Genomic DNA, 16082 nt, shown 5'->3' with positions numbered 1-16082 from the left:
TCTTTAGTTAATGCTTTTGGTGAATTGTTCTCCACTTGATCAAGATTCTGTTGTATTGAGACCTTTTTGTGGTTTGTTTGTTCCTTTTAAATTGGTTCGTGTTGTTTGTGCTTCTTAATGCTGGTTTTAAATAACTTCCATAATTCTGTTTACTTACATAATACACAGAATGATACGTGTATAATATACATAATGCATAGTATACTTAAGAATACATAGTGCATGCATCTGATGTTAAACCAAATTCACCAATGATTGTTAATAGCTCCTGACACCATCATTTTAAGGAAATTCTATGTAATCTGGGCCTAACAGCAGATGTAACCTATGCTATGCCAGGGTTTCTCAGTCTCTGGACTATGAACATTTTGGGCCAGATATTTCTTTATTGTGGGGGCTGTCTTGTGTGTTGTAGGATGTTGAACAGATCCCTGACCTTTACACACTAGATACCAGTAGCAAAGCCCTCCCCAGACTTATGACAGCCAAAAATGTTTCCAGACATTGCCAACAGTCCCCTGAAGGGGCAAAAATCACCCTCAAGAACCACTGTGCTGTATCTTTTTTGTAGCATGTTGTTACCCTTTGTTAATGCAGTCCAATAGTACTCCAGACTTAAAGGATATTTTTTACAACTGTCAAGGCCTTTAGTCTATCCAGAAACATGGGGTCAGTTTCAACTTCATTTACATGTATGTTTATTGAAATAAATTTGAAATCATCCACTTTCAACCTTGAAAGAAAAACCCTATGGCAACCACTCAGAAGACTAGATCCAGAGCCTTAAAATGAGTCATCCCTTTATGAGATGAGCAGTCACCAAAGAAACATGCCGGCCTGGAACATGATTTGAGAGTTGAGGAACAGCCAGAAGCACAGTCGAGGCTGTGCTCGTGGGCTTTGGCACTCTTCTGGGTGCTTGTCATGAGGATCACAGGGCAATAGCGACCTTTGTGGTCATGTCTTCCTGCTCCTAAGAGGTCTGATGGGTGAGCATGGGTGTCATGGATTCATTATTCCCTGGGTCTGATACTATTATGCTTATCTTCTGGCCTCATATACTGGCAGGTTTTTTCATCAACAGGCTCTGTTTCAAAAGACAGTTTCTTTTCTTTTCTTTTTTTCTAAGAGAGAGGATGGGGAGAAGGAGAATCTTAAGCAGGTTCCATGCCCAGCATGGAGCCCAAAAGACTGTGTCTCAGCAGCTTATTCAAATCCACAAGACATCTCCCACATAGATGAAACATTACATGGTTTCTTATTGAACATGTGACGTACCTGATTCATTTAGTTCATGGATTGACAAATATTTTTTCAGTGACAGTTAAGGGCCAGGTACTGTCCTGGATACAGGGACCAAGGAGAAGAAACCAGGCGAGTTTCTTACCCTCTTGAATCTAGCCGATGTATATAGCTCATGATGCAGGGTCCTGGGACAGGGTCTCTGGTACATGACAGTAGATGCTAAATAAATGTGTGCAGGGTATTAAAATATCCTAATCTCTTTGTATCAGGGGTCGGCAAACTATAGCCAGTGGGCCAAACCCAGCTTGCTGCCTGTTTTTGTACCACCTGCAAGCTAAGAATGGCTTTTATATTTTTAAATGGTTGAAAAAAAATCACAAGAAGAACAATATGTGGTTCTAGGTGTCTCTCTTAGAGACTTAGAGAGTGTAACTCTCTGCTCGTTCAAGTTTGAATCAGCATCACACCTAGCCAGCATCTTTGCTGATCTCTTCATCTTCGACTTGCTCCCTCCCTCCATTTCTTTCAAGACTTGTTTCCAGTCGTCTTTGCCGTATGTAGATCTGATCATGCTCCTCTCGCACTCAAGGTTCCTTAATGCCTAGCCATCACCTATGAGTAAAGTCCAGTCTACTTTGCAATGCCTGCAGGAAAAGCCCTCCAGGATCTGGCCCTGACTCCTGCATGGCTTCGCCTCCCTCTATTTCCTTCCTTCCAGCCTTGTAATTTCCCCCAGACGAGCTCTTTCTCTCAAGTTCTTTGCCTTGGCACCCGCCGTTTTTTCCAATGTTGCAGTTCTACTGGGCAAACTCTCACTCTCTTATTGAACTTTTGAGTCTTCGTTGAAACACTGCCTTGTCTAGAAAGCTTTCCTTGGTCCCCCAGACAGATGTCCAAGACTTTTCTCCTAGGCCCCATTGCATCTGTACTGACTTCCAGTATCACAATATCTATATTTTATGGATCATATGTGCTCTTCCTTATTAAAGTTTAACTCCAAAAGGACAAGGACCATGCTGTCACTTTGATAATCCCAAGCCTGGCTAGGACCGTTCTTAGCATGTAATAGGTGCTCATTAAATTGTTAAAAGAATTAACCAGAGTGACATAGCAAATAAAAATAAAGTGTGTCTTTTGGGATGGGCTTATTTCAGTCGTAAGCTATGGTTCAGAGGTTGGCCAAGTACAGCCCACTGGACAAATCCAGCCTTTCCCTGTTATTATAAATGAAGTTTTATTGGAACACAGCCACACTCATTCATTTATGAATTGTCTATGGCTTCTTTCTGCCACAAAGGCAGGTTTGAGTAGTTTTGACAGAGACCATATGGCCTGTAAAGCCTGAAATATTTACTATCTGGTCTTTTACAGAAAAAGATAGTCAAACCCTGCTATTGATAATTGAGCTGATTAGAGGTCACATTCCTACATGCTTTTAATGAATAGGCATGTAATTCCATTTTGACACTTCAAATAGCAGTGGGCTTTCTTAGATACCCAGACTTCATTTTTAAAAGTCACCAACTCATCTGCAACTTTCATTTGGGAGGAAAAAATGCAATTCACTGACACTGTACCTTGTGGTAGCCTCAGCCTAAAACATGTGAAATGAGAAGTACACCCAAGGTGGGCGGGTTGTGAGTCCCCAACTCCCATCTAAACTTACTCTGATGGGGGATCCCTGGGTGGCGCAGCGGTTTAGCGCCTGCCTTTGGCCCAGGGCGCGATCCTGGAGACCCGGGATCGAATCCCACGTCGGGCTCCCGGTGCATGGAGCCTGCTTCTCCCTCTGCCTGTGTCTCTGCCTCTCTCTCTCTCTCTCTCTCTCTCTGACTATCATAAATAAGTAAAAATTAAAAAAAAACTTACTCTGATGATACCAAAAACAGGAAAAAGGAAGAAAAAGTGCAAAATATACTGGGCCTGGAAGAACTTTTTTCAGTTCACCAAATGTGATGGCAGTCTGCCCACCTTGCCTAGACGTGCTCACTCCCTCCCCTGCCCAGACCATCCCCACATCGTGCCCCCCAAACCCCTCCTGGGCTCCTGTTAGTTTTCACCATTATCCACTGGATGAAAACCCATACATGTGAAGACAAACAAAAAAGCCCACACTTCCTTTAGCTCCTCCCCAGACATGGCCTCCCCTGTGAGGCCTTTGCTGGCCCCTCCCTCTGGAACACGAATCGTGTCCTCTCCTCATGCTGCCAGTCCCTTCCCTGCTTTTTGTTTTGTCCCTAGCAGTTACCATATTTAACTTACTATACCCTTTACTTACCCTGTTCATTGTCTGCCCTACTAGAGGGCACTATATCTATTAAATGGATGAATAAATCAATGAAACCCCACATAGAAAAGAAAAAAATATCAAAGAATTAACATAGTGCCTTTTACTCTCGGGATGAACATTCTAGGCAGGAATTGGCTGCCACTGGGGAATGCAGGTGCTTTAATAGCTGCTGGGGCCAGTCTTTCTTGTGTCTCTTCTGTAAGGTGAGTGATGAGGATGGCGAAATCTTATGGGATGCCTTCAGTGTTCCGCACATCCACACAACTTCGAGGGCATGTCCCATGGGAGCCAGCACCGCTCCTTCCTCCTGGAACCTTTTTTTTTTATTGTTGAGACACTAGTAGGTCTTTGAAGCTCTTGTGCCATGGCTGGTACCTGTGGGTCACAGGAAGTCCTCCATAAGGGGACTTTGGGCTTCAGAGGATCATGAGGTCTTATTTCTCGGGGCATCACATTCTTACTGTCTGTGGGGAGGGCAGAGCTTGTCACTCTATGGATATATGTGTGCATACGAATATGCTCAGGATTGTGGGGGGGAGTCTTGGCTTTGATTCTTCGGTGTGCAGTATTTTAACATCAGACATCTCCGTAATTACACAGAGTTCTTATTGATCATGTCTCTCTATCGATCGTGATCAGAGTAGCTCAGAGTGCTCTAGATAGAAATTCAGTGGTTACAATTTAGCATAGAGCTTAAGGGCACATGTTTTTAGCTTGAGTTCTGGTTGGTTCCAAATCTTGTTAAGTTTTATGATTTGGGGAAGATCAGCAAGCCTCAGTTTCATCTGCATTATGTTATATTTACATAGATTAGATATTACTATACTATTACTATAATGTATCATACATGTATACTATAATCATGTATTATAAATATATATCTAATAATGTTATATATATGTTTATAATATATGTTTATATATTATAAGCATACTAGATTGTATTATTATATAATGTCCTGTATTATTAAATACTATACAGTTTACCCTTGAGCATTGTGGGAGTTGGAATACCAACACCCCCATGCAGTCAAAAATCTGCATTTATTTTTTTACTCCCCCAAAACTTAACTACTAATAGGCTACTTGACTGGAAATGTTACCGGTAACATAAAGTCTATTAACACATATTTTGTATGTTATATGTACCATAGACTATATTCTTACAATAGGGCAAGCTAGAGAAAAGAAGATGCGATGAAGAAAATCATAAGGAAGAGCAAATACCTTTATGGTACCGTGCAGTGCTGATCCAAAAATATCCACGTATAAGTGAGCGAACTTGTGCGGTTCAAACCCGCGTTGTCCAAGGGTAAACTGTGTAAGATAGAGTCAAAGATGGTAACCACCTCAGAAGGTTGTCAGTGACTTGGCACAGTCGCTGGCAGGTGGTAGGCTGTCCATACGTGGTTCCCCCCTACATCTAGGGTGCATGCTGGCAGCTAGCAGCAAGTCCCCTTGTTACCGAGATCCATAATCAAAAGTTCCCCTGTGTTGCCATAGAAGAGAGGCAGGGAACCCTCAAAGTGTCTTTCTTTCTTTTTTTTTTTTAAAGATTTTATTTATTTATTCATGAGAAACAGAGAGAGAGAGAGAGAGAGAGAGAGAGAGAGAGGCAGAGACACAGGCAGAGGGAGAAGCAGGCAGGGAGCCCGACGCAGGACTCGATCCCAGGACCCCAGGATCAGGCCGCTGAGCCCCCCGGGCTGCCCCGGAGTGTCTTTCCCACAGCTGTCTCCGGCCTGCGTGTGAATCATTATATGGGATCGCGTGATCCAGCAGATGCTAGAGATTTGGAGGTTTGCAAGTGACTGAGGAAATTCGCGGTTAACCAAGAGGAGATTTGATTTGAGGGGTTGGGAGATGAGTTTGGAGCCCCAAGGGGAAGCTTGCTTGACCCTGTGACTGACTGAGAGGAGGGATGAGCTTCGTGAGACACGGCCGGGCTGTGTAACTCCTGTGTCTCCTTGGTCCGCAGGGTGACTTCACCTGGAACAGCATGTCGGGCCGCAGCGTGCGCCTGAGATCTGTCCCCATCCAGAGTCTCTCGGAGCTGGAGCGAGCCCGGCTGCAGGAAGTGGCTTTTTATCAACTGCAGCAGGACTGTGACCTGAGCTGTCCCATCACCATCCCCAAAGGTAAGGCAGCGTGGGCTGTTCCATCAGGGCACCGGGAGCCCAACGTCTGCACCGCCAAAGCCGCCAGCTGCAGGCTCATCCCACACTTGACAGTCACATGGGAAGGGAGCACCAGCTCCTTGGCTGTTGGGCAGCATTAATGTCCACTTTGAAAGACATGCTCAAGAGGCACAACCGACATGTCAGCCAATATGCTTATTTAAAGGGAAGGTCGGCTTGAGGCATTAGAAGGAAAAGCTGTCTGTATCTCACCAGTCTGCCTAACTGCAGCACAGTCAGTTGAAAAGAACTTTCGGAAAGGCCAACTTCAAGGGCTCCAACTAAAACCGTGACTATTTCAACACGATTTCAAAATAATTCGTTGAAATGAATGTTTTCACAATCTATTAAAAATGTCACTTGACCTTATGCTAACCCAGAGTCAGGAATTACACTCGTGTTAATCAGTTTTTATTGTCTTTCACCTGGAGTGTCTATGCTGAGGTTCACCACTGGGAACCATTCAGGCCTCATGCCCTGCGGTTTTTACAAATCCAGGTCCTGGTTCTGGTAAAGATGAGATGCATGTATTTGAAATCCTGTAATCTGTAAAATTCTGTTTCTGAATGTTTACTATCTTCTATAAGGGCACTTTATACTTTGTGAAAGTGTAGAGCACAAAGGTGATTTTTTTTTTGTTCTTTCGGTTTCTCAACAAAACAGAACTGTTGTTGGCAGACCCAATATGCCGTGAAGGGAATGATGACTCTAAAAAGTCCGAATTGGATGTACATCAGATACCAGGGAACAAACATTCTTCATAGCTTTGTTTTTCAGTCCAGTTAATTTGATGTTTCTTTTTGTTCCTGCTTTTTAAAGAGTCCACTAAATAAACAACCTTTACCAAATAGACAGGTTTATAAAAATTGTCTGCTAGAAGCTCTGTCTCCATTACTTGTTTCTAAGACCGTGTGGTTCCTAGCATGTTCAGGGAAATATTGCTCTAGCGAGATGTTCAAAGATGTTTGGGCTACAGGAGTGATTTTGATGTTTTCTATCAAAATAGGAACTAATGATTTACAAATGATTTCTTACTTAGGGAAGAGAGAAGGGTTGTGTGGCTGAGTGGAGAGAAACAGACATCACCCAAGGTTTCTGAAGCTCTTGTTTGGGGCAGAGGATTGTAGACATCAAATATTTACCAAGATCCTTCAAATACTGGGCCAGTGCTGAGTGCTATGATGGCAGCTTTGGTCTGAGGGTGGTGAGCCCTCAAGTGGAGGTTCTTGCAGGCTCACACTCACTGTGTGAATAATTTATTCCAGAAAAGCAATGCAGTGGTCACGGCCTAGAGCCTAAAGAAATGAACACAAGCCTAATGAGACAGTGGGTATAACGAAAATGACAACATACTCAAGTTCACACTTCTGTTCTCTGTCTGTCACTCTAGAATGATTGTAGGGGTTTGTTTATGGGTATCTGTTTGGATACCCCTCTTGGTCTGGGAGATTGGTGCTTCCAGGGCTCAGATGAATGATAGCCTGACATACTCATCAGCAGCTGGGATTCCCCATAGAAAGGGAAGAATTGAGGAGTGGGTGGTTGGGAAGTTACTTGAGGTGATTTCCTAGAGTGGGCTGCAGGGGTGGGGCCAGAGAGCCTGCAGAGTTTGACCTCTCGAGCTATAGTGATAGGTGGATGTTGATGATACGGGCACAGACGCAGACAGATTAGAAGACGGCGGATGAGCATGTGGACTTTTACTCCAGACTGCCTCTCTACTGTCAGCAAAATAGGAAGCCATCTCATCTGCTAGGAGTGAGGATGGGAAGAAGGTCCCGGGGATTTGAGGAAAGCAGAGAGAAGTGGAAGAGAAAGAAGCAGGTGGACCAGCCATGTTGCGGGATTGCAGGGCAGCCCAAAAGGTCCATTTGAGGCCAGTAGCTAGGCATTTAAATTGCAAAATAAACATCCTGGCAGCTAAACATGGCTAAAGCAAAACATACCACTTTGCACTTTAAATTTCTCGGCCCCAGTTAATCTAATTTCCTCTCACCAGAGTTAGGATTTTCTAGTTGAGTTCAGTGACAGGAGACAGGGACGTGGCTGTTGAGAATGCATCTGTGGTAGGCCAAATAATGCACCCCCAAAGATGCCCACGTCCCAGTCCCCAGAGCCTGCAAATGTTACCTCGCGTCCCCCCAAATCTTTGCAGATGTGATCAGTTAAGGTCCTGGAGATAGCGAGATTATCCCAGATTACCTGGGAGGGCCCAGGCTAATCACATGGTTACTTAAAAGCAGAGAAACTTTCCCAGCTATGGATGAGTCCCAGAGAGTGGGGACTATGGAGAATGGCCAGAGACAGGCATTGGTGCTGGCTTTGAAGGCAGGGGAAGGGCCATGAGCCAAGGGACACAGGGGGCCTCTGAAAGCTGGAAAAGGCAGAGAAACAGATTCTCCCCAGAACCCTGGAAAGAATACAACCCCGCTGACGCCTTGATTTTAGCCTGGTGAGACCCACTTCAGACTTCTGACCTCCAGAAATGTCAGATGATAAATTTGAGTTAAGCCACTAAGTTTATGGTTGTTTGTTAAAGAAGTTATAGGAAATGAATTAGTACAGTATCTGCGGGAATAATTATAATCCCAGACTGTGGGATCTCAGTTGGATAAGAAGAGAAGTTAGGAATAAATACAGAGTCTATATTTTTCTTGAATAAGGAGAATCAAAACTAAAAAGACGTCAATTATGTCATTGATGAGCTATAAACTGAAAGTGATGTCAAAAACACACCATAACAATTTGTTTTTGTATTATCACTAAATTGTTCTAAACGTCATTTAGACAAATAACTATGTGAGAGGAGGCAGGGGAGATCTGAGAAAGAGGTCAGGTGGAAAGTATCCCTACCCATTTATTAAAATGTCATACGACTAAAGCAATTGTAAGAGGATTGTACTGCTTCACAACAGGCGGATCGATAGAAGACAACAGAGTTCAGAAATGAGCAAAAATAAATATGAGAATTTGTGACATGATAAATATTGCTCCCTTTTTTTGGTCAGGGGGGAATGATGGATAATCACTAACAATTAGTGAGAATGAGACGACCATTGAGGAGAAAAGGTTGGACTCTGACCTTAGTCCTTACATCAAAATAAATTGATGTGGAAGAAATATCTGAGGATTTTTTAAATGAAACTATAAATGCACCAAAATAAGCCATAGCTGGATATTCCTCTATTTTTACACTGGGGAAGGCATTACCCAGAAAACATAAAGAAAGAGAACGACACATTTCAGTACGTCCAAGAACAAAAAAATAGAATCATCTGTGTGACAAACAAATTAAGAAATAGAAATTTACAGCACATTTGACCAACTAAAGGCTGGCTTCTGTACTCTATAAAGCTTTATTACAAATTAATCTGGAAAATAAAAATAATTAAAATATAGGCGAATTACGGGCAGCACACAGAAAAAGGGATAAATACAGATGGTTGACAAATATTTGAAAAGATGCTCACTCTCGTATGTCTTAAAGAAAATACAAGCTAAACACCAGGGAGGTGTTTTCCCTCTTAGGTTGGAATGGCTCCAAAAGTTGGGTAATAGACTTGATGGAAAAGCAGACACTCTCACACTCTTGGTAGTTTTGTCATTGCGGTAACGTACGAGGCAGTTGGGCAACATCTAACTTTTCAGTGGCTCAGCCATCTGACTTCTAAGACTGTATCTCACACATACACACTTGTGTTAGCTGAGGTCGGCTAAGCCCTCGGGGCCTTAACTCAATGAAAGTTTCTCACTCAGGCATGTATCCCTTGCAGATTGGCCGTGGGGGCTGGGACAGGGGACTCCACTCCATGCAATTATCCAGGGACCTAAGCTTCTCACACCCTGTGGGCTCCTTCCTCCTCGAGATCCATTCAGCCAGGAGACACACAAACTAAACACCGATAATATTGACATAAACCTTATAAAATGACTGATGAGCTTAAAATTTGTTAGCCCTTCTCAGCCTAAGATATTTTACAAAGGTACTTTTGAAGATGCTACACGGGACCTAGAAAAATCTTCGGTGTAGAGATCAGGAGGCGGGAGGGGTCCTGTCTCTGAGTTTTCACGACAGCCATGGAATGTTTCCTCCCAGTCAAAGGCTGCTCGTGGCATAGGCTTTGGAATCAGGCTTGCTAGTCTGTAAACGGCCCGATCCTGAACAGCAGACCCAGGGAGCAAGTGTGGGGAGCATGGTCCAGAAATCAAATAACACCTTATGGCCTGCATGAACTTGTCATTTATTCAAAACACATCAACCAAGTACTAGTTCTCTATCAGATAGTGTGTTCAGCTCAATGAACATGATCTTGGTAGCATTTTAATACAAATGGTCTAAGGCAGCGGTTAGCAGCTGGCCTGCTGGTCACACCCAGCTCACCATCTGTTTTTGTAAATAAAATCTGAATTGGAACTCAGCCATGCAGCTTCATGTACAGATCGTCAGCGGTGCTTTCATGCAGCCATGGCACACTTGGGCAGCGACAGCCCGTGTGTCTCACGGGCTCAAGTGTTTACTGTCTGGCCCTTTACAGGAGAAATCGGCTGTCCACGGTAACATGAAAGGAAATGACTGATTTCTGCCACAGTCAGGAAAGCATGTTACTGCAGGCACTGGAGCTTCACCTCATTCTATATTGTAAACGAAGTATTTAAAGCCAAATGATGGGGCCCTGGGGTGGCTCAGTGGTTGAGTGTCTGCCTTCGGCTCAGGCCGTGATCCCGGGGTCCCGGGATCGAGTCCCGCATCGGGCTCCCTACATGGAGCCTGCTTCTCCCTCTGCCTCTGTCTCTGCCTCTCTCTGTGTCCCTCATGAACAAATAAAAAACCTCAAAAAAAACTTAAAGCCAAATGGTTGTCCCACAAGACGGAAATGCATATTCATATTTTCTTTAGTGCTCTTTCTCCCCCTCTTCATTCAGTAAATTTCTGATATTACATTTGATGCTTTACTGCTCTCTCTCTCTCTCTCTCTCTCACTCTCTCTCTTTCTCAGCACCAACCTAGGTGTGCAATCTGGAGAAGGTAGATACGTGGGGCTTTAGCTTCTCAAGAGGTAGAAGCCTTTGATGAAGGCTACAGTATCATGTCAAAAGTCATCTACATCCACCAGGATTTCCTAGTCAGTCAATAGACAAAACATAGTTACATCAATTATATTAAAAGATAGAACAGTGGATGGCATTTATCCACGTTACCACTGGTGACACTTAGAGATACGAGCCGTCTTGTCTACCTATCCCAGCAAAAGTCGGGCTGACGGAGAGCTTTCTCTGCAGCCTTCTCTGTAACTTTCTTCTTGGATGCTCTCCTCTGTACCTCGGGGCTGTGGCCATGTCAAGTTCTCCAACGTGTGCTTCCGTATGGTTCTGTTCTGCTGCTGAGCAAGCAGCCGGGCATGATCGCAGGTGGTTCTTTAAGCCATAGGCTTTGTGCCTCCGTGTTCACGAATGGTTTCCTTTATGTTCTCAGACCATAGTTTTCTATCCAGGGTCTTGTCCCTGCTGGTCACATTTACACATACTTGTATATTTTTGTGGGAGCTGCAACTATTATTGCACAAGGCTTTGGCATCTTGAACAAAACTTTGGTCACTGCAGTTTCTGAAAGATTCTGGCACCTTTCAAAGATTTCAAGACTATACTATTCTCTCCGTTGGGATCATGGCCCAAAAGTAAATTTGATAATTACGAAGAATGTCTCATCTCTGAAATATGAATAGTTTTGCTTTTTTTTTTATTTGTTTCTCCATGAGTGAAACAAAGGCAAGTAAGTAGTAACTGAAATTAAATATCAAGTGCTTTTAAAGCAATCAGGCTTTCTAGATAATTTGAAATGGAGTCCTCAAGATGATTTACAAACTGATTTAGTGGGTGATTATAAAATTGTTACAAATGCAAAGCTCTGGAAAAGTAGTTTAAAGGGTCTTCACTTAAGGTAGGAGTGGACAAACTTCACCCCAAGGGCCAAATCCAGTCCACTGGCTATTTTTACAAATAAACTTTTATTAAAACACAGCCATTAAAAAAAAAAAACCACACACAGCCACGTTCATTTGCTGCTACACTGTCTAAGGTTGCTTTAGTGCTACCCTAGCAGAATGGAGTAGTTTTGGCAGAGACCCTATGGCCCAGAGAGCTGAAAATATTTACAATCTAGACCTTTCCAGAAAAGGCTCATTGGCCTCTGATTTAAGAGATTAATATTAATTTGATATAGTAATTTATAGTTATTATCTATGTAGTTGAACAAACATGCCATTCTATTCATTTCAATGTCTTCATTATCTTTATTTTACAGTAAGAGTGTTTTTTAATGATCAGAACTTTGTAACTCTCAGATGCTTTGAGTGATTATATTTGTTTATATCTATTTTTAAAATTTATTTATTTATTTATTTATGAGAGAAAGAGAGAACGCATGAGGTGGGTAAAGGGCAGAGGAAAAGGGAGAAGCAGGCTTTCCGCTGAGCAGGAAGCCCTACAAGGGGCTCGATCCCAGGCCCCTGAGATTATGGCCTGAGCTGAAGGCAGATGCTTAACCGACTGAGCCACCCAGGCACATGTAAGTGTTTATATTTATATTATAAACACTTAAATATAATATAATTAATTGTATACTATGATTCATTGTAATCTGACCTCTCTCCTCTTACCCTCCGTATCGTAGATCCCACCCAACATACACAGATTCAAACTTGCCCGGGATGTCTTTCTTAGGGAAGCCTGGCATTACATGACAAGGTGGTGCAAATATAAGTAGAAAAACATATCCCACAACAGAGTTTTGGATTATCCACTGTTAAGATGCTTCAGCCTCAAATTATGGAAACCAAACCCCAAGTGGTTTAAATAATAAAGAGATTGATTATATTACTTTACAGGGAGCCCAGAGGTAGGCTGGTTTCAGGACTCAGGAATTTCTTCCCAGCCATAATCAGGGGGTCACTCTGTTCTTTGGCCGTTTCCCTCATTGTCACAAAGTGACTGCAGCAGCCCCCAACGTCACAGCCTCTATGGCAGCAGGAAGAAGCAGAGAAGCAGGGACTCTTTAGCAGGTAACTTCTTCATAATAGAGGATATTTTCCCTGCTGCTTCCCAGTAGGCTTCCCTCACTTCTTCACCCCCAGAACAGCAACATCTGCCAGTGTCCAAGCCCATAGTGGCAAGCAGAAAGAAATCACTGGAGTTGGCTTGACCTCAGTTTCCTTTCCTGAGCCTGGGGTGAGTACTAATCCATGACCATGGTCATGATGCATGACCACCTGGAGGGTGAGCACCTACCAAAGCCGGGAAAGAAAAAATTGGAGGGGGGATGATGAAGTAGGATAAAGATGGATTTAGATTAGAAACTATTGGCGTGCGTAATGGCAGTGTCATCCGTCATTGCAAAGAAGCCATAGGGAGGAAGCCATCCTTCTAGCACATTTATTTGCTTTAGTGTCTAGCACAGGCCTTTGCATAGATCTGTGCCTCAGGAAATCTCTGAGGAATTGAAGGAACTGGATTTAGAATTCAGTCATAGCATATTTATTTATATAGTGTTCCTATCTCGTAAAGAATTGTTTCATATGTTTCAAGGAATAATCAAAAACAAGGATGAAAAAGGAAAGGATGAAGACCCTAATAGTGTTCATCTAATTACATCACTTGTCCAGTTACTGAATCTGTGAGAGCTGTTTTCATGGGATCCACTGGCAGAAATTTGGAAGTGTTCCCAGGCTTTAAAGGTTATGATTTAAAGATATTTGAGTCCCTTCTTACTTGTTCACCGTAAGACAGTATCTGTCAAAAGAAAGTAAGTAGCACTGGCCCCTTACGCAGATCCAAAATCAGACCATGTGTAGATACCCTCGTCTGACTCTACCTTTTCAATCTGAACCACAAGTTTTGGCTTTAAAACAAGTAATGATGAAACTTCTGTAATTTGGAGTTTAATTTCCTTAGCAATCCAGGGTATTTCTTTGGGATAAGTGATTCCTGTCTTTTTGTTCTCCTACCTGCTTTCTTTCCCTTATGCTCCAGGAAAGAAATATGGCTTCAGGAAAAGACTTGCCAAAAGCCATTTTTCTTGCTCTGATATTTGGAAACTTCTGTCTCTGCAAATATAATGCCTACCTAGACTAAGTTAAAAACATTGTTTTTGATTTAAGGAATATGCGATAAGAAATGCAAGTTCAGATGCCTGGAAAGACAGGCTAGCTCCTAGCTTAGGGAAGAATAACAACAGGGCTGCCCCTTTGGAACATGAGCTTATAGCCTTTTTTCTCTTTACTCACAGCATTTGAATATGGAAAAAATGACAGCAAGTAAAAGATCCTTCTAGGGCATAATTTGATCATGACTGGTTATTACAGCAAGCAGTGATTATAAAGAGCGCCTGGTTAAGGAAAAACCATCGTTGAGCTTTTCAAACCCATGACATCCAAGACATGTGATTTGCTTCGGTACCTCACGTTTTGATAGAATACCAAGACATGATCAACAAGTCAAATATTTCAATGATTTTCTGTAATAGAAAAACACTTGCTTTGAGGCTCAAGAATCTAAAGGGGTTTTTTTTCCTCCTAAGGAAAAATTTCAGAACTAACGACTTTGCCAAAATAGTTTACACAAAATGGGAAAGGTTTCTTAGTATTTAATTGAACTGGAAGCATGGTGACCTCCAAGAGCCGACTCTCTTTACAGCAGTGAGAGAGACTCACAGAATGTTCTTACTTTCTGACCGCAGCTTTGATAATTTCACCACCACTACAACATGTAAACTGTGAGGATTAGTACATTTCACAAGTCCTTTGGGGAGCCTCAGCTCTGGGGGGGTGGCATCTGAATTGCTTAAGAATGCCATAAATACTTTCTTCCCAGAGAAACATAGGCACTTTGGAAACAGATTTTGAAAAATCTAACCCACAAGGTGCTAGCAGGATAAAGAAAGCTTAATTCATTGGGGTTTACACCAAGAAAAATGACTCAGTTGCCCTGTTTCAACTTGCTTCCTATTGCAATCAAGGTTAGTGGAAGAACTGCTAAAGATAGGGGGATACGTAAATGGAAACACTGGCCTATAAATTTGATTAAATGACCAACAGTCTTTAGCATGCAAAATTTCTTAAAAATAACACCTAAAACTGTGTGTGTGTATATATATATACACTTATATATATACTTATATATACATATTGTATACTTATATATACGTGTATATACTTATATGTACATATATACTCATATATAATATATACTTATATATATACACATTCCATCCTTATATATACATATATACTTATATATAATATATACATATATACACATTGTATACTTATATATAATATATACTTATACATACACATATACTTATATATAATAAGTATAATAATACATATGCATACACATATATATATATGTAGTGGGACCCACAGTTGACCGAACTGTGGGACAAGTTTGGGCTTGAATACGTTGTTTGCCGCTTTTTCCATGTAGGTTGTTTCCTTCCAGCATTCTTATTAGTCACTGTCTTAAGCCCTAGTTTCCACTAAGGAAAGTGTCGTGAATTAGCTATTTTCTCATCTTTCTTCCCCAATAGAATGCTCGTGTGATAGAAGGTGGGGTCACCAGGAGGAAAACATTAAGAGGCCCCGCCGGGGAAGGGCTCCTGGACTGACGGTGAAGGGCGGCCGCCAAGCCCCCGGGGCCCTGTGAGAGCCCAGGCCAAGCCTCCCAAGCGGAGCCGCGGGCGCCTCGCGGCCCCTGGCTTCCCGCCTCGCACCTGCTGGAGGCCTCCGCCCCAGGTCCCTTCAGCTCGCTCTCACGGGGTTTGCAGGTGTCTGTGTGCGGCCCTGAACCCCGGGCTTCTCACGCGCGGAGAGGCTGTCGGTTCGCCCGGGTTGGGCGCCCGGGCTGTGTCTCAGCTGCCCGTGGGCTCGGTCGGTGGCCGATGGAGGGACGGCCGGGGCGCACGGACCCGTGTTCGGGGCACGAGCCCGCCTGCTGGAAGTGCCGTTTAAACACGGAGCTGCCGTGGGGAAATCATCCCCCAGCCCAGGGGGTCGTCGCTGCGGCGCCGGGGCCCCGGCGGAGATCGCCCGCTCGCCCGCGCCCACCCCGACGCCTCCCCTCCTAAGCCGCGGCGCCCGGCGGCGCCCAGCTCTCGCCCTTCGGGGCCCATCGGGCGCCCCGGGTCCCGCCGAGAAGGCCGGGTGGCCGCTCGCCTGCTAACCGCGTGCAGGGCTGACCCCCCTGCCGGCTCTCGGGCCGGACTTTGAACAGGCAGCTCCGAGTGGCAGGGCCGATTTGGGGTCCCCCCACCCCCGCTGACCGTGGTGCCACCGCACAGCCACCCCTACCTGCGGTGGGACCTGCCCGGGGGTTCGC

The 16082-nt window shown here is 43.7% G+C and overlaps 1 protein-coding gene across 3 annotated transcripts in view; it reads left to right on the top strand.

Moving 5' to 3' along the window:
- The window catches only part of ARHGAP6 (Rho GTPase activating protein 6), a 488580-nt gene that overhangs the window by 405873 nt on the left and 66625 nt on the right, over positions 1-16082 (top strand). For all 3 annotated transcript variants that reach the window (XM_055338929.1, XM_055338930.1, XM_055338931.1), the window contains exon 2: positions 5513-5672. In XM_055338929.1, coding sequence (XP_055194904.1) covers positions 5513-5672 — 160 coding nt within the window. The remainder of the gene's footprint in view (positions 1-5512; positions 5673-16082) is intronic.

This window comes from Nyctereutes procyonoides, unplaced genomic scaffold, assembly GCF_905146905.1.
Source record: "Nyctereutes procyonoides isolate TBG_1078 unplaced genomic scaffold, NYPRO_anot_genome, whole genome shotgun sequence".
NCBI lineage: Eukaryota > Metazoa > Chordata > Mammalia > Carnivora > Canidae > Nyctereutes > Nyctereutes procyonoides.
This window is presented reverse-complemented; position numbering and strand designations above follow the sequence as displayed.